The sequence below is a fragment of the Balaenoptera acutorostrata genome, chromosome 20, assembly GCF_949987535.1.
Source record: "Balaenoptera acutorostrata chromosome 20, mBalAcu1.1, whole genome shotgun sequence".
In the NCBI taxonomy this organism is placed as follows: Eukaryota; Metazoa; Chordata; class Mammalia; order Artiodactyla; family Balaenopteridae; genus Balaenoptera; species Balaenoptera acutorostrata.
In genome coordinates this window covers 62,097,729-62,117,109 of record NC_080083.1, presented here as the reverse complement: position 1 = coordinate 62,117,109, position 19,381 = coordinate 62,097,729, and the positions used below count along the sequence as shown (strand labels likewise).

At 52.7% G+C, this 19,381-nt stretch overlaps 1 protein-coding gene across 4 annotated transcripts in view; it reads right to left on the bottom strand.

Annotated features, from left to right (window-relative positions):
• Nucleotides 1-3,421: 3,421 nt before the first annotated feature.
• FAM20A (FAM20A golgi associated secretory pathway pseudokinase) overlaps nucleotides 3,422-19,381 on the bottom strand; it is a 46,135-nt gene continuing 30,175 nt past the window's right edge. The window contains exons 2-12 of one of the 4 annotated variants that reach the window (XR_009006317.1): nucleotides 16,390-16,574; nucleotides 15,665-15,715; nucleotides 13,832-13,910; nucleotides 9,619-9,711; nucleotides 8,148-8,263; nucleotides 7,456-7,636; nucleotides 6,412-6,521; nucleotides 5,839-5,920; nucleotides 5,276-5,335; nucleotides 4,085-4,339; nucleotides 3,851-3,990 (exon numbers count right to left, since the gene is read on the bottom strand). Coding sequence is in view for 1 of the 4 variants with exons in the window: in XM_057536158.1 (XP_057392141.1) it covers nucleotides 3,769-4,021; nucleotides 5,276-5,335; nucleotides 5,839-5,920; nucleotides 6,412-6,521; nucleotides 7,456-7,636; nucleotides 8,148-8,263; nucleotides 9,619-9,711; nucleotides 13,832-13,910; nucleotides 15,665-15,715; nucleotides 16,390-16,574 (1,210 nt within the window). In the remaining 3 variants the exon portion in view is untranslated. Of the gene's footprint in view, nucleotides 4,022-4,084; nucleotides 4,340-5,174; nucleotides 5,336-5,838; nucleotides 5,921-6,411; nucleotides 6,522-7,455; nucleotides 7,637-8,147; nucleotides 8,264-9,618; nucleotides 9,712-13,831; nucleotides 13,911-15,664; nucleotides 15,716-16,389; nucleotides 16,575-19,381 lie in introns of all 4 variants that reach the window. The other 3 variants (XM_057536158.1, XR_009006319.1, XR_009006318.1) reach the window with 3 other exon arrangements.

The window sequence follows — 19,381 nt, the reverse complement described above, 5'->3', positions numbered from 1 at the left end:
TCTATATCTTGCATGCATATAAAGTCATTTCTAACATTTATTTCTCAGATTTCTGAGGCGGGGACGATTAAATTGAATTCATTCGCATATTGGAATTAATTTCTTTATATCCAGTGAAATTGAAGATAATGTTGTACTGCCTAGAACATTGCTTAAGTTGTGCTGCTTTGTAACACGTGCACTTTGTCCAGATTCAGTAATCCCCTCCCTCAACCCGCTGGAGTTGGAACCTTTTGAGTCACAACACAATATAATTGAAGAAAATTTTCCTGGGTTGACTGTACTGGTTGTAGTTTAATTTTCCCTCTAAAACACTGGCTTATATGAAATCCCTTTTTGTTTTTTAATGACTTAAATATTGACAGTATAAAATTGAAGTAGTATGATGTTAGTTTTCTTAATATTGCTTTATCTCCAACCACAGATGAACAGCTGAACCCTTTTTGTATTTTTGTTAGGCCCTGGCAGTGTATTTCTAGATGGGCTAAAACTAAAACAACATGGAGAAGCAGTGTGTCGATCACCATAATAATAGCCATCAGTAAAGACTGTGGAGAGGAGAACATAAAAGGGAGAATGGTAAATCTCTCCCTTCTTACCCTAAGGAATTTCACACAGCAGTCAGTGTTACTGTGTACATATAAAGTTGAAATTTGTGTACTGACAGAAGTCCAGAGCTGTGACTTCATCCTGATGCTGCCTAAAAACCCAGACCACTAATGAGCAGAATTTTTTCGTTTTGCGAAAGCTCTCTGCCAGTGCAGCTTCAGTAGCTTTGTGGTTTTCTAAGCCACCACTAGATGGAGGGCTTTTTATCATCTTTGTTAGCCTTAAGGTCAGTTACAGTTGGTCCTCATTATTCACGGATGCTGTATTTGCGAACTTTGCAAATTTGCATACTCGCTGAAATTCATTTGTAACCCCCCAGATCAGTACTCCCGGCACTGTCACAGTCATTCCCGGACTTGAGTGGAGAGGGGCCCGCGTCTCCCGACACGCAGGTGCCTGGCGGAGGTCAGACCAGGCCCACTCTGCCTTCTAGTTTCAGCTGAAATCAGGCGCCCTTGTTTTGGTCTATTTAGTGCCACTTTTTTGCATTTTTGTACTTCCTGTTAGTGATTTCTCTATTTAAAGTGGCCCCCAGGGAGTGCTCGTGCCCTGGCTGGGGTCCCGAGGGCGAGAAGGCGGTGGCGTGTCTCTAGAGGGGTGCGTGTGAGCCAGCTTCTCCCAGGCGTGAGCGGCAGTGCTGTTGGCCGAGCTCAGTGTCCGTGAACCAACAGTGGATACTAACTGAGGTGTCCTCAACACACCATAACACAGGACTCGAGATCGTTATTGGTTGGTTGACAGAAATGTCACCAGAGGCTCAGCTCACAGGAACCTACAACCCTGTATTTATTTTAGGGGCAGATGGTTGTCTCCGCCAATTCCGTGTCCTTGGTGACCTCATCAACCATAAAACTACCACAGATAAGAGAATCAACTACCCTTTTTACCGTCTTCAGACTCAGATTGTCCTCCTGACTTTCGGGGAGGCTAAGTGAGTTCCTCCAGACCCCTTTCTCCACCAGCTCGTGGGCTGTCCGTTCCCTTTCATTTTTTAGTTTGCTAAAACTAAACATGAAAAGTTCTTACATAGAGACAGGAGAGTTTTTATGTCGTGGAATATTGAACAGTGGTCCAAAATGAACGTGTTGGAAGAACTTGATAGTTCTAAGACTGGGGTCTTTTGTTTCCTGGTATTTTTGACAAATGGTAGAGGCTTAATTTTGGTATTAGTGAAAAAGTAATGGATGGGTGAATAATGAGATATCTAGGTACGCGACATACTGTGGTCAAACTCGGTTCTGTTACTCTCAGTCTGTAAAGTACGCCAGCATTTTTATTATAGGCCATCTGAAAACTAGTCCGTTGTCACAGAAGAGGCTGGGTTAAGGTGGAGCTGGACTTACCTTCCTGAGGCTCTGCAGTTTGGAATTTCAGACCATTTTGTGAAAGTCTTTGAACACCTTCGCCTGAATATTTTCCTCTCGTCCCACTGTGTGTAATTACCTGGCTCCTCCTCCAAAACGAAATGTAGGCTTGAAGTAGAAGAAACCATTTGTGAAGTGGGAGGCCCTGAGCGGCAGTAGAGACACCAAAGTAACGCAAGGCTCTGGGATTAAGGTTCCTCTATTAAAGACTGATTTTTGTTTTAAAGCCAACGAATACAACTTCATAAATTGGGTGAGTTACTGTTGAGTTTTTGTGTTACAGTGGAAAGAACGCTTTGGGATAGTTTTGAATCATTAAGTTGCGTGATTTTAGTTAACCTTCCTGAGCCTTAGTTTTCTTGGAGGTACACTGGGGGTCAGGGATTCTGCCTGTCGGGGAGGATTGGAAGCCCGCGTTTGATTTTCACACATGGAGAAGGAGCTCCATGAATGGAAGTGATGTTAGTATCATGGGGACATAGGTTTGGGGCAGTGTACGAGTAATGGGGGGAGCCAGGGTGGGCCAGAAGCACCTCGGTCTCTGGGCACACTGCAGAAGTCTTGGATGACGTCTAGAGGCATCTTGACCTGATACCCACTTTAGCGACAGCTTCTTCCCACCCCACTCGTACTGGTATTTGCGCCTCTGGCCTGTACCAGAAAAGCTGAGCTGATGAAATCAGCCGTTTTTACTTGCTGAGTGATTAATGTGAATACACGCCTATCCCGTGTGTTTTCATGGATTGTTGAATAAGAAACAGCCTCCTATTCAGACACGAGCAGGTCAGCAGGGAGGAGGCTGAAGAGACAGGAAACCCCTGAGATGCCCACTTTTGAGGGAGGCTTAGAAAGTAAACTTGACTTAGTCCTTTCTGAGTGAGCTGTGGAGGGGACTGGCATCCAGAGTGTCCGACTTCTCCAGATAGCCTTGCTCCTCTTGGGGATGGGTGAGGGACAATTCCTGAATCTTAGGGGAAGGAGGGCTGTCACTGGTGGGCCCTGGTCGGCCCTGGCTGTTCTGCTGTCTCAGTCCAGGCTCATGTGCCTGCTGGACCCATTCTGCTGTCCCACCTTCAGGGCCACCCTTGTTTTGCCTTCTGTTGTTACTGGATGCTAGCTTTGACAGCCTTGATGTTATTTCAATTGATGTTTACTCTTCGGATTGAAATATCGCTTTTCTGATACTCTGAGCAAATCCCTATGTTATTTTCACCTCTTGTAATGACACTTCTGAGAAATTACTTTAGGACCAGTCAGTAGGGATTATTGTGTTCAGACTGGGCCATAGTGCTTAGAATATGAATAGAAAGTGCGCAGACTACTTTGAACCAGTTGGAGAGTTACCATATTTAGGTTTTTTTTTTTTTTTGGTCTGCTCGTGAGATGCCAGATGTTTATATTAATCTGGATCGGGAATGATCCTTGTAGATATAATAAAGATCTGGGGGTGTCCATCTGATGGCCCGTAATTTTATTTGTTGCAGTTAATGCTCTCTCCTGGGAGCCAGGCTTCCAGGCCGCCCGTGTCCAGATTTCCCCTTGGGCTCAGCAGGTGGCGTGTGGCCTTGAAGCAGAGCTTCTGGGGAGGGAGGGAACCGGGGCAGTGCTCCAAGGAGGAAAGTGCAGTGGGTCCCCCTTCTTCTGCTCTTTGGGAATCACCCCAGTGCCCTGCCTGCTTCCTGAGCTCCTGACCCAGGCCCCAGCCTGGCCGGGGCCCGTGAGGACACTGTGGTCCACACTCCAGAGTCCACCGCGGGCTCCAGGCGTAGTTTCCGAGGTTGGACTCGTCCAGCCCCTAGCTGGGGCCAGAGTCTGGGGCCGACTGTCCCGTGGGGCCGTTGGCCACGACGCTGTGCTCTCCGTGGGCCTCTATGCAGCCCCGCACGGTCCTGAGGACAGTCTGGAGTCTGCGATCCAGGGCGAGGAGGTGCGGCTCTGTGAGCACAGGGGTGAGCTGGTCTTGCAGCAGCGACTCCCTCATTACGTCGCTGAGTCTGTAGTCGGCTCGGGCCAGCAGCTGCAGGTGCGAGAGCGTTTTCCTTTTTATTCTGGAAGGACAAAGTCAGGGGACCAGGTAAGTAAACGCAAAGAAAGAAACTTCTCGAACTTACTTCCTTCCCCGCTGACAGTGCTGGGGGCTGACGTCTGGAGAGCCTTGGCCCCCAGTGTCTTCTCAGGCGCGTTTTAGTGCGAACCCGGTAAGAAGGGAGTGGATGAAGGGTGGCGGCTAGGACTTCGCGGTCCTTGGCCGAGTCGCCCCGCCGAGCATCTGTGCTCTAACAGCTGTGACGCTACAGCATCGGCTGCTCCTCGGGGAGCCCGGACGGAAGTGCCGTGTAATAGTGACTTCTCGAGGACACTGAAAGCTAACGAGAGAAGCTTCCAGTAGGTGAAAGGGTGAAGACGTGTGCCGTCTCAGAGGCCGCGGGTACCGCTGGGCTCCAAGTTGTTTCTGCTCGACTTTGTGATTCTGATTTCTCTGTGTCAGATTCTAAAATCAGGGATGGAAGTGGGGGAGGGCCAACCTTGCCTGTAGGAGTTTGATTTCTTTTTATGTGGGAATGTGACTTGGACTCAGATGTGCAAGCAGCTTAGGTGTCCACGCATCGTCATACGCAACTCCTGCCTTTCCTACTCGGGAGCAGAGGAAGGGGCTAGGGAGGGAGGCACACGTCAGTTACCCCAAGAAGTGGAGAAAGGAAGTTCAGGCTCTGCTCTGAGTTTTCCAGCTGGAAATAGTTCTGTTACGTGTGGCCCACGTATTTCTAATTAGCTCCGGACCCTGCAGCTGTGCAGGTGGGCCATCTTGACCAGCTCGGCTGCAGCACCGGAGAGGTGTAGAAGCAGGGCAGAGAGTCTCTGGAGAAGCGTTGGCCAGGCAGAGGCCTGCGTACTTCCTCTAATCTGACATGCGTTCATGGGACTTCAGTCAGGATTTTGCTTGGCCGGCGATCAGGCAGTCACACTTAACGCGCTTATGTGAGTGCGGGGAGCAGCAGAGGTCTGGTTAGTCCTGTCAGGGGCCGCGGGGCTCTTCGGAAAGTGAGTGATGATCTGAGTGTGTTATTAAAGCGGGCGACCGAGAGGTTTTAAAAGATTAGATCCTAAGTCATCTGCTGGGAGATGAGGGTGTGAGAAGTGCTGGGGGCGGTTCTGTGGTTGTAGCATAAGGAACGAGGTCGTGCCTGTCATTCCACCCACCCGCATCCTCGGCCAGTGAAAACGGATGCAGACCTGCGCAGCTTGGTGGCAAGCAGGACGAAGTGTCACAGCTGTGACCCGTCCCTGAACGGAAAGCTCACCGGCAGCACTGCGAGAGCGGCGAGAGGATGGAGATTTCGTCGTGGGAGTGCCGTCCGAACCTGCGGGGAGGAGAGACAGGCTTTCACGGGGGCGCCGGGGCGGGGTGGGGGGGTCGGGCACCACCTCCCGCCTCAGTGCTTCCTCCTGCCTCCCCTCTGCCGTTTCTGAATCCCAGCTTGGGGTAGAATGCCAGGGGTCACGGCGGCTGCCCCTGCAGCCCTTCTCCTCCATCAGGTCACAAGAGCCTCCGTCCGCAGCTGGCAAAAGCAAGCGTTCGTCCGTTCCTTTATCCACCGGCCGCAGAGGGCCAAGGCCGAGCACGAGGGTGAGCCGCGCGCTGGGTCTCCGGGAGGGGAGCGTGGGGTGAGTTACGGAAAACGTGGGTCCGCTTCCTAGCGCGCTCAGGCTGGAGGAGAGCCACGCGGCGCTCAGCCGAGATCAAGAGCAGAGGAAGCGGGGCCCGGAGGGGGCGGGACGCGACCGCGGAGGCCCTGGCTCGGGCCCGCCGCCCCTGGGCCGCTGCACGGCGGCGCCGCCGGAGAAGGGCCGTGGGCACGCTCACCCCCTGGCGTTGTCCAGGTGAATCAGGAAGCCGTCGTCCCCAAATTTGCTGAACGTCTCGTAGTGGTGCCGGTCCATGTTCCCTGTGGAGGAGGGAGGCGTGGGCGCGGGCTCCCGCCGCGTGAGCCCCGCGGGGCTCGGAGGCCTGCGAGCTGCTCGGAGCCGGGCCGCCAGCTGTGGCGCCCCCAGCGTGGCCGGTGGCGCCGCGGAGGGAGCAGGAGGGAGCCCGGAGCCCGTGGGAGCTGCTGGCCACTCGGGGGCTTTGCCCCGGCGCCCCCGCTCAGGCGCGGCCCGGGCTCCAGGAGCACGCGGGCCGCCTCCCGGGGCGCACGGCCGCCTTCCTGGCGCGCCTGCCCTGGGCGCCTCCCCGCAGCCCCCCGGCCGGAGGGGAGCCCGGCCTCTCGCGGAGCCGCGTCCCCGCCCTCACAGTGACGTCCCCTCCCGAGGGCGGCCCGCTCGCTCCTGTCCCCGGGGCCTCTACCACTTGGAGCCCGTGGGTGGCGCGAGGTTACTGAGGCCGGTGGCCCAGGCCACCAGGGTCCCCGCCCGGCCGGGCCCCGCGGGCAGCACGCACCCGTCAGGAAGTCGAAGATGGCCATGTCGATGATGTTGAGGAGACGGCCGCTGCTGCTGTGCGGGTAGACCTGCTTCACCGTGTCGCAGTAAAGAGGGTTGACCTCCCACCTGGGGGAGAAGAGGAGCTGGGCTGCAGAAGCCGGGCGGCAAGGCGTCCGCGCCCGCATCCAGGCCCCCCGGTCCTGCCCGGGCCGCTGGCGGCAGGCGCCCCCCGGAGGAGCTGGGCAAGGACCTGGGCAAGGACCCGCCGGAGCTGTGGACTCGCTGGGCCAGAAGGGCTGGGGCCCGTTCTCCGCGCGTTTCCCGAGCGCCCGCCCGGCTGGGCGCCGTTCTGCCCGTGTGCCCGGGGGGCACCTGCTCCCTCTGCGGCCCCTCGCCCAGCCTCTCGGGCGCTGGCCCTCCGCTCTCCCGAGCCGCTCGCAGCGCCCCCGCCAGCCATCCTCTGCCATCTCTCTGCCACATGGGCTCCTCCGCCTAGAGCGCCCCCAGGTCCCTTTTCGTCTGGGGGGGGGGTCTTCCTCAGCCTTCACGAGTCCCTAAGGATCTGTCACGTCCCCCAGAGATTCTGGCCCGGTTACCCCTCTTCCCACCACGGTTGGGGTGTCTGGATCGACGAGCCCATTCATTCAGTCGCCTTGTAGTAACTGAGGACCTGCCCTGTGCCCGGGAGTGTACCACGCCCTGGGGAGCAACCGTGAGGTCCCGGCTTCACGGCGTGGGCTCAGCAGGCCCGGTCCCTCCCGCGGCCTCCCCGTGGGCATCTCTGCGGGACAGCAGGTGGGCACTGCGTTCCCACAGCCTGGCCACCGTCTGCCGCCCCGCTGGACCGCAGAGCTTCTTGAAGGCACAGCCCGGGTCTGTCCTTTCTGTCCCCCCCAGCATCTAGTGCTGGGTACGCAGTGGGCTCTTTATAACCAAACGCGTGAACGAAAGGGACGGAACGGACGGCGGGATCCACGGGAGACGAGGCAGAGGAGGACTGAGGCAGCGTCAGGGCTCCCCGAGCCAGGCGAGCAGGTCCTTGGTCCAGGGGCCCACTCACTCCTCTTTGCCCGCCAGCGAGTAGGAGCGGATCCACGGGCTGGGGACGGAGAGCCGGGGGGCCAGGTTGAGGGACGGCAGGAACGCGGACAGCGAGCCCTCCAGCAGGTGCGGGTTGCCGCACACGGCGTACTCCGTCTTGCACAGGTACGGGCACTTGGCGAAGAAACACACGTTGCTGGCTAGAGGCGGAGAAGGAGAGCAGTAAGAGGACGCATGCCGTCCTCCTGCCCCACGAAACCCATGAGGCGGGAAGGGAAACCCTGAACCCGCGGCTCGGGGGGAAAAGGCCGGGGAAGAAGAAAACAGCGCCTCTTCCCGATGTAGGGGCTTGTGGATGCTGTTAAACTGAACATCCTGGGGACCAGCTCTCAAACGTCTCAGAGTAGAGACAGTGTGGGGGCAGCCTCGCTGCATCGCGCCCACGCGGCCAGCCCGGCCTTCGTTCGGATGGGTGGCATCTGACTCGGGGGCGGCCGGCATCAGAGTTCAGGGCCCAGGGTGGTGAGCGTCTCATGTCCAGCCGTCTCCCATCCCCACGTCACCTTGTGTGACGCCCAGGTGGCCCAGGGTGCGAGTGTCTGACGGCAGCCTGTAGCCGCCTGATAGGGGATGGGGCCACCAGCAGGAGGTCAGACCACACTGACCAACCACATTCTTAGACCCAGAGTGTTGCTTTGGCCAGAAGCCTACCTGGAGAGATAAAGAAAACACTCTGCAGGATTTCATTCTTGGTGACCTCCAGGATTTCCTTGGTGACATTGACTAGCCTCCCTACGGTCGGTGGTACCCGTCGGAAGTCCAGAATCCTGAAAGAGGGGGAGCCCAGTTCAGATCTGGGGGATGATCGCCCATTAGAAATGGACCTGCTGCGAATTCCCTGGCGGTCCAGTGGTTAGGACTCCGTGCTTCCACTGCAGAGGACACGGCTTCGATCCCTGGTCGGGGAACTAAGATCCTGCCCGCAAGCCAAGCGGCAGGATCCAAAAAAAAAAAAAAAAAAAAAAATGAAAAGAAAAAAGAGAAAGAAATGGACTGGCCTTCTGACCACACCCAGCCGAGGGCGGGGGTCTCCGCAGTGCAGAGCTGACCGTGCCGAGGGCAAGCCTGCATCTAAGGGGCTGGGAGAAGGGGTGGGAAACGAATCCTTATCCCATGAGGCCTCCTGGGCAAAGCTTCCACCCTCCAAGCTGTGTCCTAGCTCAGTGCTTCTCACGCTCCAATGTGCCCGTGAGTCACCCGCGATCTTGTTCAGATGCAGCTCTGAGTCAGTGAGTCCAGGGTGAGGCTGAGAGTCTGCATTTCTGAAGAGCTCCCAGGGGGTGGCCAGGCTGCTGGTCCCCAGACCACACCTCGAGTAGCAATGACAGGCAAACAGAGGGAGCTAGGAAACTGAGGAAGGTGCTCTCCCTTTTAGTATCGTGACCTTGAGACCCTTTGGGGAAATGGCCGTGGGCACGTTCTCCCCACTTTCAGGGCAGGAAACTAGAGCCAAATCACAACGTCAGGTTCAGGTGTAGCTTGGGCAGTCTGGCAGGGTTAGTTTTCTTACTACGTGACTCTTTTCATTACATACATTAAAAGGCCTGGTGGGGCTTCCCTGGTGGTGCAGTGGTGAAGAATCCGCCTGCCGATGCAGGGGACACGGGTTCGATCCCTGCTCTGGGAAGGTCCCACATGCCGTGGAGCAACTAAGCCCATGCACCACAACTTCTGAGCCTGCGCGCCCTAGAGCCCGTGAGCTGCAACTATTGAGCCCGTGAGCCACAACTACTGAGCCCACGAGCCACAACTACTGAGCCCGTGTGCCGCAACTACTGAAGCCCGTGTGCCGCAACTACTGAAGCCCGTGTGCCTAGAGCCCGTGCTCCGCAACAAGAGAAGCCACTGCAATGAGAGGCCCCAGCACCGCAACTAGAGAAAGCCCGTGCGCAGCAACAAAGACCCAACACAGCCGAAAATAAATAAAATAAATAAATAACAAAAAAGGCCTTGTGATTTTCGATCCGTGGGTTGGATGGGTCGTGTTGGGTTTGAAGGTGTTGGGACCCACGAAGAAGATGAAGTGCTAGGAAGAAGTGGGGGGGGGGGCAGGGTCTCCCTGGGGCGCCCTCTGGGGATTGGCCTCCGCAGTCAGCGCCGCCTCCCTGGGGCCAGACCCTACCTGTCCAGGTGGAAAGCTGCAATCTCAGCGTTGTGTCTCTGAAAATCAATGAAGTAGAAGAAGTCCTCGGGCGTCTCTTCATCTCGCAGCTGTCTGGAAGGAAGGAATCCCGCCCTGGACTCAGACCTCAGCTGGGGGCCTGAGAAAAGAGCTGACACACATGACCAGACGGAAAGGAAGACACGCCTTTATGCTTTTCAGGGAGGCACGGATGATGGGACAGCACATCAGGAACAGCCCGTGACTCCCTCGGCTGGGGAGACCCGCAGGCGGGAGGAGCGAGGCTTCTTGCAAGACGCGGACCATCCTGGAGGCCCCCCGGTGCCAAGCCTCCTTCTCGAGCAGCTCTGGTGACGGCCGCTGATTCTCTGAAAAGCCCAGTGGTTGGAGGGAAGAAATCCACTCTTCTGCAGATACACAGAAGACACTGGGCAAGGGCACTGGCTAACACACCAGAGGTTGTGTACACCCGGGGGCCAAGGATTAAGAGAGGTGGGGTACGAGACCGAACTTCATAAAAGGAAAAGTGCCCTACAGGTGCGATTTAGCATGACTGACACGGAAGAGCGAAAAGTTCTGGGTCTGTGAATCGACCGTCAACTCAGAGACGCCTCACCTGGGTCGTGAGAGCGGGTCCTGCCAGAGATTGAAGGGAGGCTAATGCAGAGGACACGTACTTATATACAGTAAAGAATCCCTGCTAGATTCCTGAAAAGCACCATCCTGCCTGGTCATGAAGGGCCGGCTGGCTATGTACGTTTAGGTGCCTCCCAGTAATATGAAGGGGATCCCGGCTGCTGGGCCCAGGTTGACTGGCCTCAGTGCTGATAATCCTTGGAAGAAGGATGATCTTTGAATAATTTTATAATCCACCGTGCGGGGCTGCACGAGGGCTGCGAAAGCAATGTGAATGTAAATCAGCGTAATGTTGTCTAATGAGCTGTAAGTGCGCGGCGCCCGAAATGGAAACAGTGACGGGCGCTTCGTCCCAAATACCAGCCAGTCCTGGAAACCACGGCAGGGGGCTGCCCGGAGCGGGCACTCTCCTTTAAAAGGTGCCGCCACACTTAGAGTACAGCCCAGGCCTGACCCAGGGCTGCTTAGAGCATTGCTGAATGTCCAGGCCAGCAAGGACTGTCCTTGTGTCCTCAGCTCGTTTGCATTCCTGAATTCTGTATGTAAGAATACACAGTCTGGGAACTCCCTGGCGGTCCAGTGTTTAGGACTCGGCACTTTCACTGCTGCAACCCCACGGGTTTAACCCCTGGCCAGGAAAAAAAAAAAAAAAAAAAAGGTAAAGAAAAAATAAAAAAAAAAAAAGAGAGAATACACAATCTCTGGGATGCCCTTTAGAATTTTCTAAACCATCATTTCTTCACTTTTGTATGGCATATTTAGGCATGATTTTAAATTTGAAAATCATTTCTCCTTTACGTCGGTACTTCCCAAAGCTTGAGAAGCACAGATGTATTTCTCATTGCATCTATTGAATTATATTACATTAAAAATATAATCTTTGTGGTCAGTTTGTATTACCCAAAGATAAATTTCTACTTTCCTTTTTAAAAAAGGGACAGATGCTGTTTACTTGTAGAAAAAAAATGCATGCTTTTTCAAGAAATACATTTTAAAATGATACTGTGGCTTGGGACTAAATTTTAGAAAATGCAGATTAAACTTTGTGTTATGGCGTGAGCGTAGATCAAATGGCTTTTGTGACCTAATGTTGGAAGCTTTTGCATTATACTCAGGGAGACAGCTGGTTCAGTTGAGCACTTTTTGCGTTTTGTTCGTAATTGACAAGGCAGAGAAGAGATTTCAGGCTGTCATGGGCTTTCTTGCAAATAAAACACTACAAGTGTGAGTAGTTTTTCCTCCCCCAAATAGAGCTCATCCACTTTCCATTAGCTTCCAGTTTTTAAAAATTACAGACATCTTAATGTGCCACATATGAATTTTGCTCAGAGAACGCAATTCGTGGATCTGGCGATAAATGGTGAATTTGCAGATTTATCATTATTTTGACGCTTCTCTTTAACGTCTCGTGTTTCTACGTCAGTGTTCCTTCTGCTTCCTCTCTAACTGATGCTCAGTTAGGACTCTACATTAAACATGCACGACTAGCCATAACGATCATTTAAAACTCTCCAGTGGCCCAAACTCGACGGTGGCTCTGTGTTCAGCTGAGTGGCACCCAAGAATCTTGTGCCTGCTTCTGGACCTGGGCTGATTGCCCTGTGTGTGCAAAGCTGTTGCTCTCTTTTAAAAGGAACACAGTTCTTTTTAGTACTTGATAGGCTTGAATATAAGATGAGACCCCCCCCTCCCCAAACTGTCCCTCAGAAAAGGGAGTCTTTCCATATTCAAGGGCTCCCTCTCAATTTCTTTATTTTGTTTGGGACAGATTCATTCAGCTGAGATGCTGCTTTTATTACCTGACTGAACTGGTTAAAACAGGCTGCTGGTGGTGACGGGGACAGAATTTAACATGGATTTAACATTGACCCCAAACTCGACTCCAGCGAGGCTGAGGACCAATGTCAAAAATTTTGGACAAGTGACATGTGAGACTGGGGTGGGGGGGGAGCAATATTTCCAAATCTCTGTATTGTTTTATATGATGAGATTTTTCTTCATCGGTAAATTAATACAGGCAGACATTCCCTCGTTTCATGTACATCGTTATATATTTATTTATTTATTTTGTAGTACTCCATCTGTTTCTTTTCTTTTTTGAATTTTATTTCTTTTTAATACAGCAGGTTCTTATTAGTTATCTATTTTATACATATTAGTGTATATACGTCAATCCCAATCTCCCAATACATCGTTATATATTTAAATTGACCAAATAACTAGATTTTTAGATTTTCACATGGAAAAATGGAGGATCTCCTTGTGTGGCAGTGGTTTTCAAGACTGTCCTTGCCTTGGGATTAGAGGGGGCCCCCAGACCAATCCTATTGGACCCCCTGAGGGTGGGATTCAGGCATCGGGGTTTTTCAAGGCTTCCCAAGTGATTCAACGCACAGCTGATGTATTATAAAGCTCTCCTTAGTACTTTATATGCCTAAGTATGTAAGTGCTTAGTGCTTCATAAGGGTTTTTGCTAGGGCAGTGCAGGGATCAGAGCTAAGACTCTTTATTTAGTGCTCATTCGACCATCAGACCCACCTACAGGGCCTTCAGTATGCCTCTCCGTTGACGGAAGTTTTGGAATCTAAGTCAGCCGAACGGGATTCCACCGGAAGACCGTGCCTTCTGGCAGAAAGCATGACTTGGGTAACGGGACCCCTCCTGGGCCATTTTCTCTTGGGCATGTCGTGTCCAGGGGACGATTCCTGATTCAGGAATCTCAAACCTCTGCTGCAGACCCTTTGGGGGCCAGGAACCCATACGCACACCAAGCTCTGTCCATAGACTGAATACATATTATTTCACCCACATGGACACACTACAAAATTTTAAAGGCATGTATTTGCTGTTGTTACGAATAAAATAGAAATTAATTTAAAAGTGTGATTGGCTGTAGAGAACAAACGTATGGACACCAAGGGGGTAAAGCGGGGAGGGGGGTGATGGTGGTGGGATGAACTGGGAGATTGGGATTGACATATATACACTAATATGTATAAAATAGATAACTAATAAGAACCTGCTGTATAAAAAATAAATACATAAAATTTTTTTAAAAAAGTGTGATTCGCTTCAGGGTAGCCTTTCTTCATGGTCTAGTTTTTCAATCAAAACAAGTATTATTATGTAGATACCTCTAACCTTTTTGAGGGTCCTAGCCCTGGAAAAAAGCGAGGCTCATTTCTGGAGGTAGAGTGTGAATCTGGCAGTCCAGCTGCCTGGTTTGAATCCTGCTTCCACTGCTTGCAGCTGGGAGGTTGGGGTGAGCTGGCCTCTCCCGGCCTCAGTGTCTTCATCCATAAAGTGGACATTATTAACAGTCCCCGACTCAAAAGATAGTTGATGATCCAAAGGCACAATGCATGTCAAGTGTGTAGCAGAAATACTAGCAAAGACCCAGCTCTTACTATTTTGAATCATTATCACCAAAACAGTTGTATGCTTGTGCAGATGGCCCCAAAGAGAGTCTATAAAAGCTTGGCTTAAAGATTTAAGACCACTTTTATTCATTTTTGGTCAGAACTCCCCCAGGGCTGCCACAGCTGTGCATATGGAGGTGAGGGAAGCACTCACTTACCTCATAGGTTTGAACATGGCCTTCCCGAAGTCCGAGAACCTCAGAACCAGTTTGAGGTGGACCCCGCTGGGTTTCACGACTGTTTGGGGAGAAGGGGGAGTTAACGATGCTTCTGGGCCCAAGCTCCGGGCTGTGATCATTTCCTCATTCAGTAAACCCAGCCCCTTGCTTCTCCTCGCCCTTCTTCCTTGAGACCCTAAAGGGCAGGACTTGCTCTCAGAGCCGGCAGGGTACAATCCATCGGGTCAGGCCATGGAGAGTGTGTCCGGGGACTCAAGACAAAACTTCCTCTGCTGTTACAGGGAAAGGGCAAGACAGTGCAGCTTTCCCCAGAGGGACACTCGCTGAAAACCCCAAAGGATGTTTTCCTAAGAAGAGCTGACCCCTTCCTCTTTGCTTCAACTGTGCCTTAGAGACTCTGATTATGCCCCCTGTTACATGGCATTAGACTTGGTTATTGATATCTCTTCCTACGTAAAACTGGCCACCTGGGCTGTGATGGGGCTTGGTGACACCTGAGGTGCACGTGCATGATCTTGACAGTGGGTACTGCCTCCTGATGTGTGTCCTGGGCACCGCACTCGCCTGGCCCTGCCCCGGCCCTGCCGTCAGCCCCGCGAGGGGCGGGATAATGCCTCCCTCACCTTTGCCTTCTAAAAAGTGGCAAATGGCAGGGGCGAAACTAAAGAAAACGGAAGCCCCAGGCCCTACAAACTTGTGTCTTTAACAAGTCGTGACACACGGAAATTTCTGACGTGTGCTCAGTTCGTCGAGGTCACTGGAGGGGGCTTCTCGTGGCCGGCAGTGGCTGGTGGGACCTCAGTGTCCAGGCACACCCGTACCCAAGTCACAGCGCCCTGGCAGGGACCGTGGTGTATCTCACGCCTATCTTTTTGACTCTACTCATCATTTACCCCAGGGGGTCTCAACCTTGGCTGCATGAGGATCACCTGGAGCGTTTTTATATAAAATGCTGATGCCTGGGCTTCCCCCTGGCAATCAAATCAAAACCCCTGGGGTGGGGACCAAGACGCAGCAATTTTTAAAGCTCCCTGGGTGACTACTCTGCCGCCGGGTTGAGAACCACCGTCCTGCACCACTGCTTCTTAAATCTGAAAATGTACTCTAGTTCCCTGAGGATTTTGTGAAAATACAGATTCTGACTCAGAAAATCAGGGCGGGGACTGAGATTCTGCATTGCTGACAAGCTCCTGGATGCTACGGAAGATGCTGGGCCAAGGACCACATGCCGCCCAGCAGGGTCCTACCCAAGAGGTCCTCTAAAATGCCGTTTCTTTTGTGCGGGAAGGTGGGGAGAAATGTAGGTTCTCAGAGATGAGGCAGAGGGACTCATGCGCCTCAGCTCCTGACGGATCCCCATGGAGGGGACAGCTGGACCTCCACGTTGCTGCCAGGTACTGGGGTTCACAGGGCAGTGAGGGGATGGTGGGGGATGGAGGTGGGGCGGGGCCACGGTTGGGCCAGGGCATGGGCGTGGCGTGACTGGGGCGCGCGGCCAGGGCCTGGGGCGGGGTTGGGAGTGGGGCGGGGCCTGGGTGGGGCGGGGTTGGCGATGGGGCGGGGCCAGGGCCCGGGGCGGGGGCGGGGCCAGGGATGGGGCGGGGCCACGGCATGGGCGTGGCGTAGCCGGGCGCGCGGCCAGGGCCGGGGGCGGGGACGAGGCCAGGGGCCGGGGCGGGGGCGGGGGCGGGGCCAGGGCCCGGGGAGGGCCGGGGATGGGGCGGGGCCACGGCATGGGCGTGGCGTAGCCGGGGCGCGCTGCCAGGGCCCGGGGCGGGCCGGGGTGGCCGCGGGCGGGGCCAGGCCACTTACTCTGGGTGCAGTCGCAGGCTCCAAGCAAGGCTTTCTCGTCCTGACTGTAGTCTGTGAAGGAGGAGCAGGGCGCTGAGAACCCTCGACTCTGGTTCAGACCCCAGAGGGGGAGGCTGGAAGGCAGCCTGGGGCCCTTGCGCATTCAGTAGGGGACCTCCCCGAGCCCCATTTGGGGCCGCAGCCTCCCAGCCCGCTGCATCCAGGCCCCATGCTCTCTAGCTCTTCCGTGGACGCTCCAGCAACAGCTGGTGGGGAAACCGGTGCTGGCTGGTGTCTGCAAATCCCTCAGTGTGTCCCTTAGGCTGGCGTAGTGCTCGAGGCCTCAGGCAGCAGGCCACCACTGGGTCGTCGGCCAGGTCACTTTTAAACTGTCCGAGCCTCAGTTTTCCCATCTGTAAAGCGGCAGTGATAATGTCTACATCACGAGATCACTGTGTAAGAGGGAGTCGCCAGATTCAAAAGGAGCACTGGATCGGTGGTGGCCATCGCCTTTCTGTAAGCTACGGAACACCTCCTGTGCCTCCCTTATGGGGTTGTGATGAGATCACGGTTGTAAGATCTCTTTCAAAGGGAAAGAGATCACTGTCTGTGTTTTTCTTCTTCTTTCTCTCTTGGGTGTCAGAATCAACCCTTTACTCTTTCACCCTGGAGCCTGGCCTGATTGGGGTTTACCCAGCCTCTCTGGGAGAGAGTCAGTCCATCCCGCCTGGTCCTGTGACCCTCACCAGCGCTGATGGTGGGAAGGTGCCTCATGTCGTGGAGAAGTTTGCTGACGACAGGACTGGACCGGGAGTACAGGCCGTGGCGGCTGATCCCCAGGTGGAACTGGACCCAGCTGGTCTCCAGGCGGAGCTGCAGCGGGGAATCCAGGGAAGTGAGATTCAGCTGCTCCTTGTATATCTTGTGTCGCCTGAAAGAGCAGGAAGAGTTTTTCTTCAGCTGGGGGCACAAGGGCGCAAAGACCTGCCGAGGCGCCTTGTCTGGACTCTCCGTTCTTTCATTCATTTGGCAAGAGTATGAAGCACCTGATATGTAGGAGGCTTGACGCTGTGCTCAGGGTACCATGGGGGACAAAGCGGCCACAGGGCTTCCCTGCCCTCAGAGAGTTTACAATCCAGTGAGCGAAACAGGCAAACAGTTACACAGTGCCACACATACATCCACAAATACCTAACCACAGACCATGACGAATACTGTGAAGGAAAACGGCAGACGGTTAAGAGGCAAATTAGGGGCCTCGTATAATCTGGAATCTCAGGGAGTGATCCTGGGCCTCTTCCGGCACTTTCCCATGAAAAAGTCTGTATTTTATACTTCCCAATATTTCCTGACCTTAGGAGTCAGGAGGTAGGAGAGAGAAGGTAATTGATGAGAATGAAAAGAATGAGGGTCAGGATTGTTAAGGAGAGCTGGAAGCTGAGTGAGATTAATCAATACGTCCTATAAGAAAAGAAGAATTAATTAGCCATGTACTATTGGTCCTGCTCAGGACACTTTTCTGCCAGGATAAAAAGAAAAAGCTGAAAAACAATGCCACTGCCATGCAGAGGCTCAGAGCCCAGTCTGGGAGACAAGCGGTACGTCTATGAAATCATCAGAGCAAAATATAAGGCAGTTGTAATCAACTGCTGGACATGTGTTCAGACAAAAACGCCTTAACATTTTGGGGAAGGGAAAGAGGATTATATGGTGAAGTAGTCAGAGGAAGACTCCGATGGGAGAAAGTGGACTTCAGCTGGATCCACGTGGGTGGTGTTTGGATTGAAGGGGAGATGTAGGGTGTGCTCTTGGATTGGGGACAACATGGACATTACGAGAGGCAGGCGAGGGACAGGTATATCTGAGGATTAGAGAGGAAGGATGTTTGAGAAAATAGATGGCTGAGTGAAAAGATGGAGGTCTTCTGACTGGAAAGCAAGGCGAGTCGGCACGTGTCATCTGGCGAGGTGAAGCTGACCGGGGCGGGCTAGGTGGGATTATGGGGCAGGGTTTGGGTGCCCCTATACATCCGTATTTCTCAAACCGTGATACCTTACCTCTGAGGTCTGTGGTGGGGTACATAACAAAACAAACACGGCCGATATTTGGCCTGTCAAATGTTCTCACTGGTAAATAGTTTTTAAAATTACTTTTATATTAAAATAAATATAGACACGTTATGGGGAGGAAATGTCTATATTAAAATAAATATAGACACGTTATGGGGAGGAAAATGAAACAATCATTTTTAATAGAAAACAGTAGTTTTCCAAGAAAATTTTACTTGGTCACCTCAGACTTTACCTCCAAGAATCCAGACCCTCAGGAGGGAATGGAGTTTTGTTTTGTTTTGTTTTGTTTTTTTCTGCACTCACCTCGCCCTGTGTGAATACAGTCAAATAATAACGCTGTCCTGGGTGAGAGTCAATTGTCTTGAGGAAGAGGCTCAGTTTTATAAACTGATGTGGAAGGAGGGATGTCTGGCGGCTCTTGGTCCCAGCCTTCTTGGTACCTGCTCCAGGGTCCTGGTGGCCTCTGGGTGCCCCTACTTTTGGAGACCTTCGCTTTATATCATGTCAAACATATTAAAATCCACCCCTCATTCAATATTTTTTGCTATCCCTTTTGAAAGTTTTCTTTTATCATTCTGAATCTGTTAAGAATAAAGTATCAAAATAAACAAACAACAACAACAAAGAATAAAGTATCTAGTCATATAACCAAGTCAACAATACCGGGCCAAAGTCTTTCTAGAGCTTCCATCAAGGAGTCCTGGCTCTATCCCCTGGATTTATGCAGAACAAATTCCTTCCTTACATTGTAGCCTTGTAAATATTTGAAGATGGATGTCACGTGACCTCAGTTCCCATCTTCAGGTTGAGTTTCTGCATTCCCTTCACCACCTTCCCAGGCCACGGTGTGAATCCATTTGTGATTTTGGTTATGTGGATCTGTTTCCCTCTTCTTTCTTTCTTTCTTTTTTAAAATATTTGGCTGCATCGGGTCTTCCTTTCGGCACTCGGGATCTTTCGTTGCGGCACGTGGGCTTCTCTCTAGTTGTGACACATGGGCTCTAGAGCACATGGGCTCAGTAGTTGCGGCGTGCGGGCTTAGTTGCCCCGCGGCATGTGGGATCTTAGTTCCCTGACCAGGGATCGAACCTGCGTCCCCTGCATTGGAAGGCGGATTCTTAACCCCTGGACCACCAGGGAAGTCCCACTTCCCTCTTATTTCTCACACCCAGAATGAAATGCAAGAACCCAACATGGATCGCCCAGTGCAGAGCAGAAGAGGATTAATTACCACCCCCATTCAAGATGTTTTCTTTCTATTAAGGTAGCCAAATAATGAATAAATGTAGAGAAACCACATCACATATCTCTGAGAAAATAGAGATGTTGTGCTTGGCAGAATTCTAGAACTGGCCTTCAAGGTTCCACGCCCTCATCTCTAGAACCTGTGAACATGATGACCTGTCACTCCCAGGATTATTCTATGTTGCGTGGCACAGTTGACCGGGGATGAGGAGATTATCCAGCAGGGCCTAATGTAGTTACATGACTCTTGAAAGCAGGGAGTTTTCTCTGGCTGGTAGCAGAAGGAACCGAAATGTCTGTCGATGGATGAATGGATAAAGAAAATGTGGTATATACACACAACGGAAGATTATTCAGCTTTAAAAAAGAAGGAAATCCTGCCTTTTGCAACAATATCAGTGCACCTGGAGAACATTAAGCC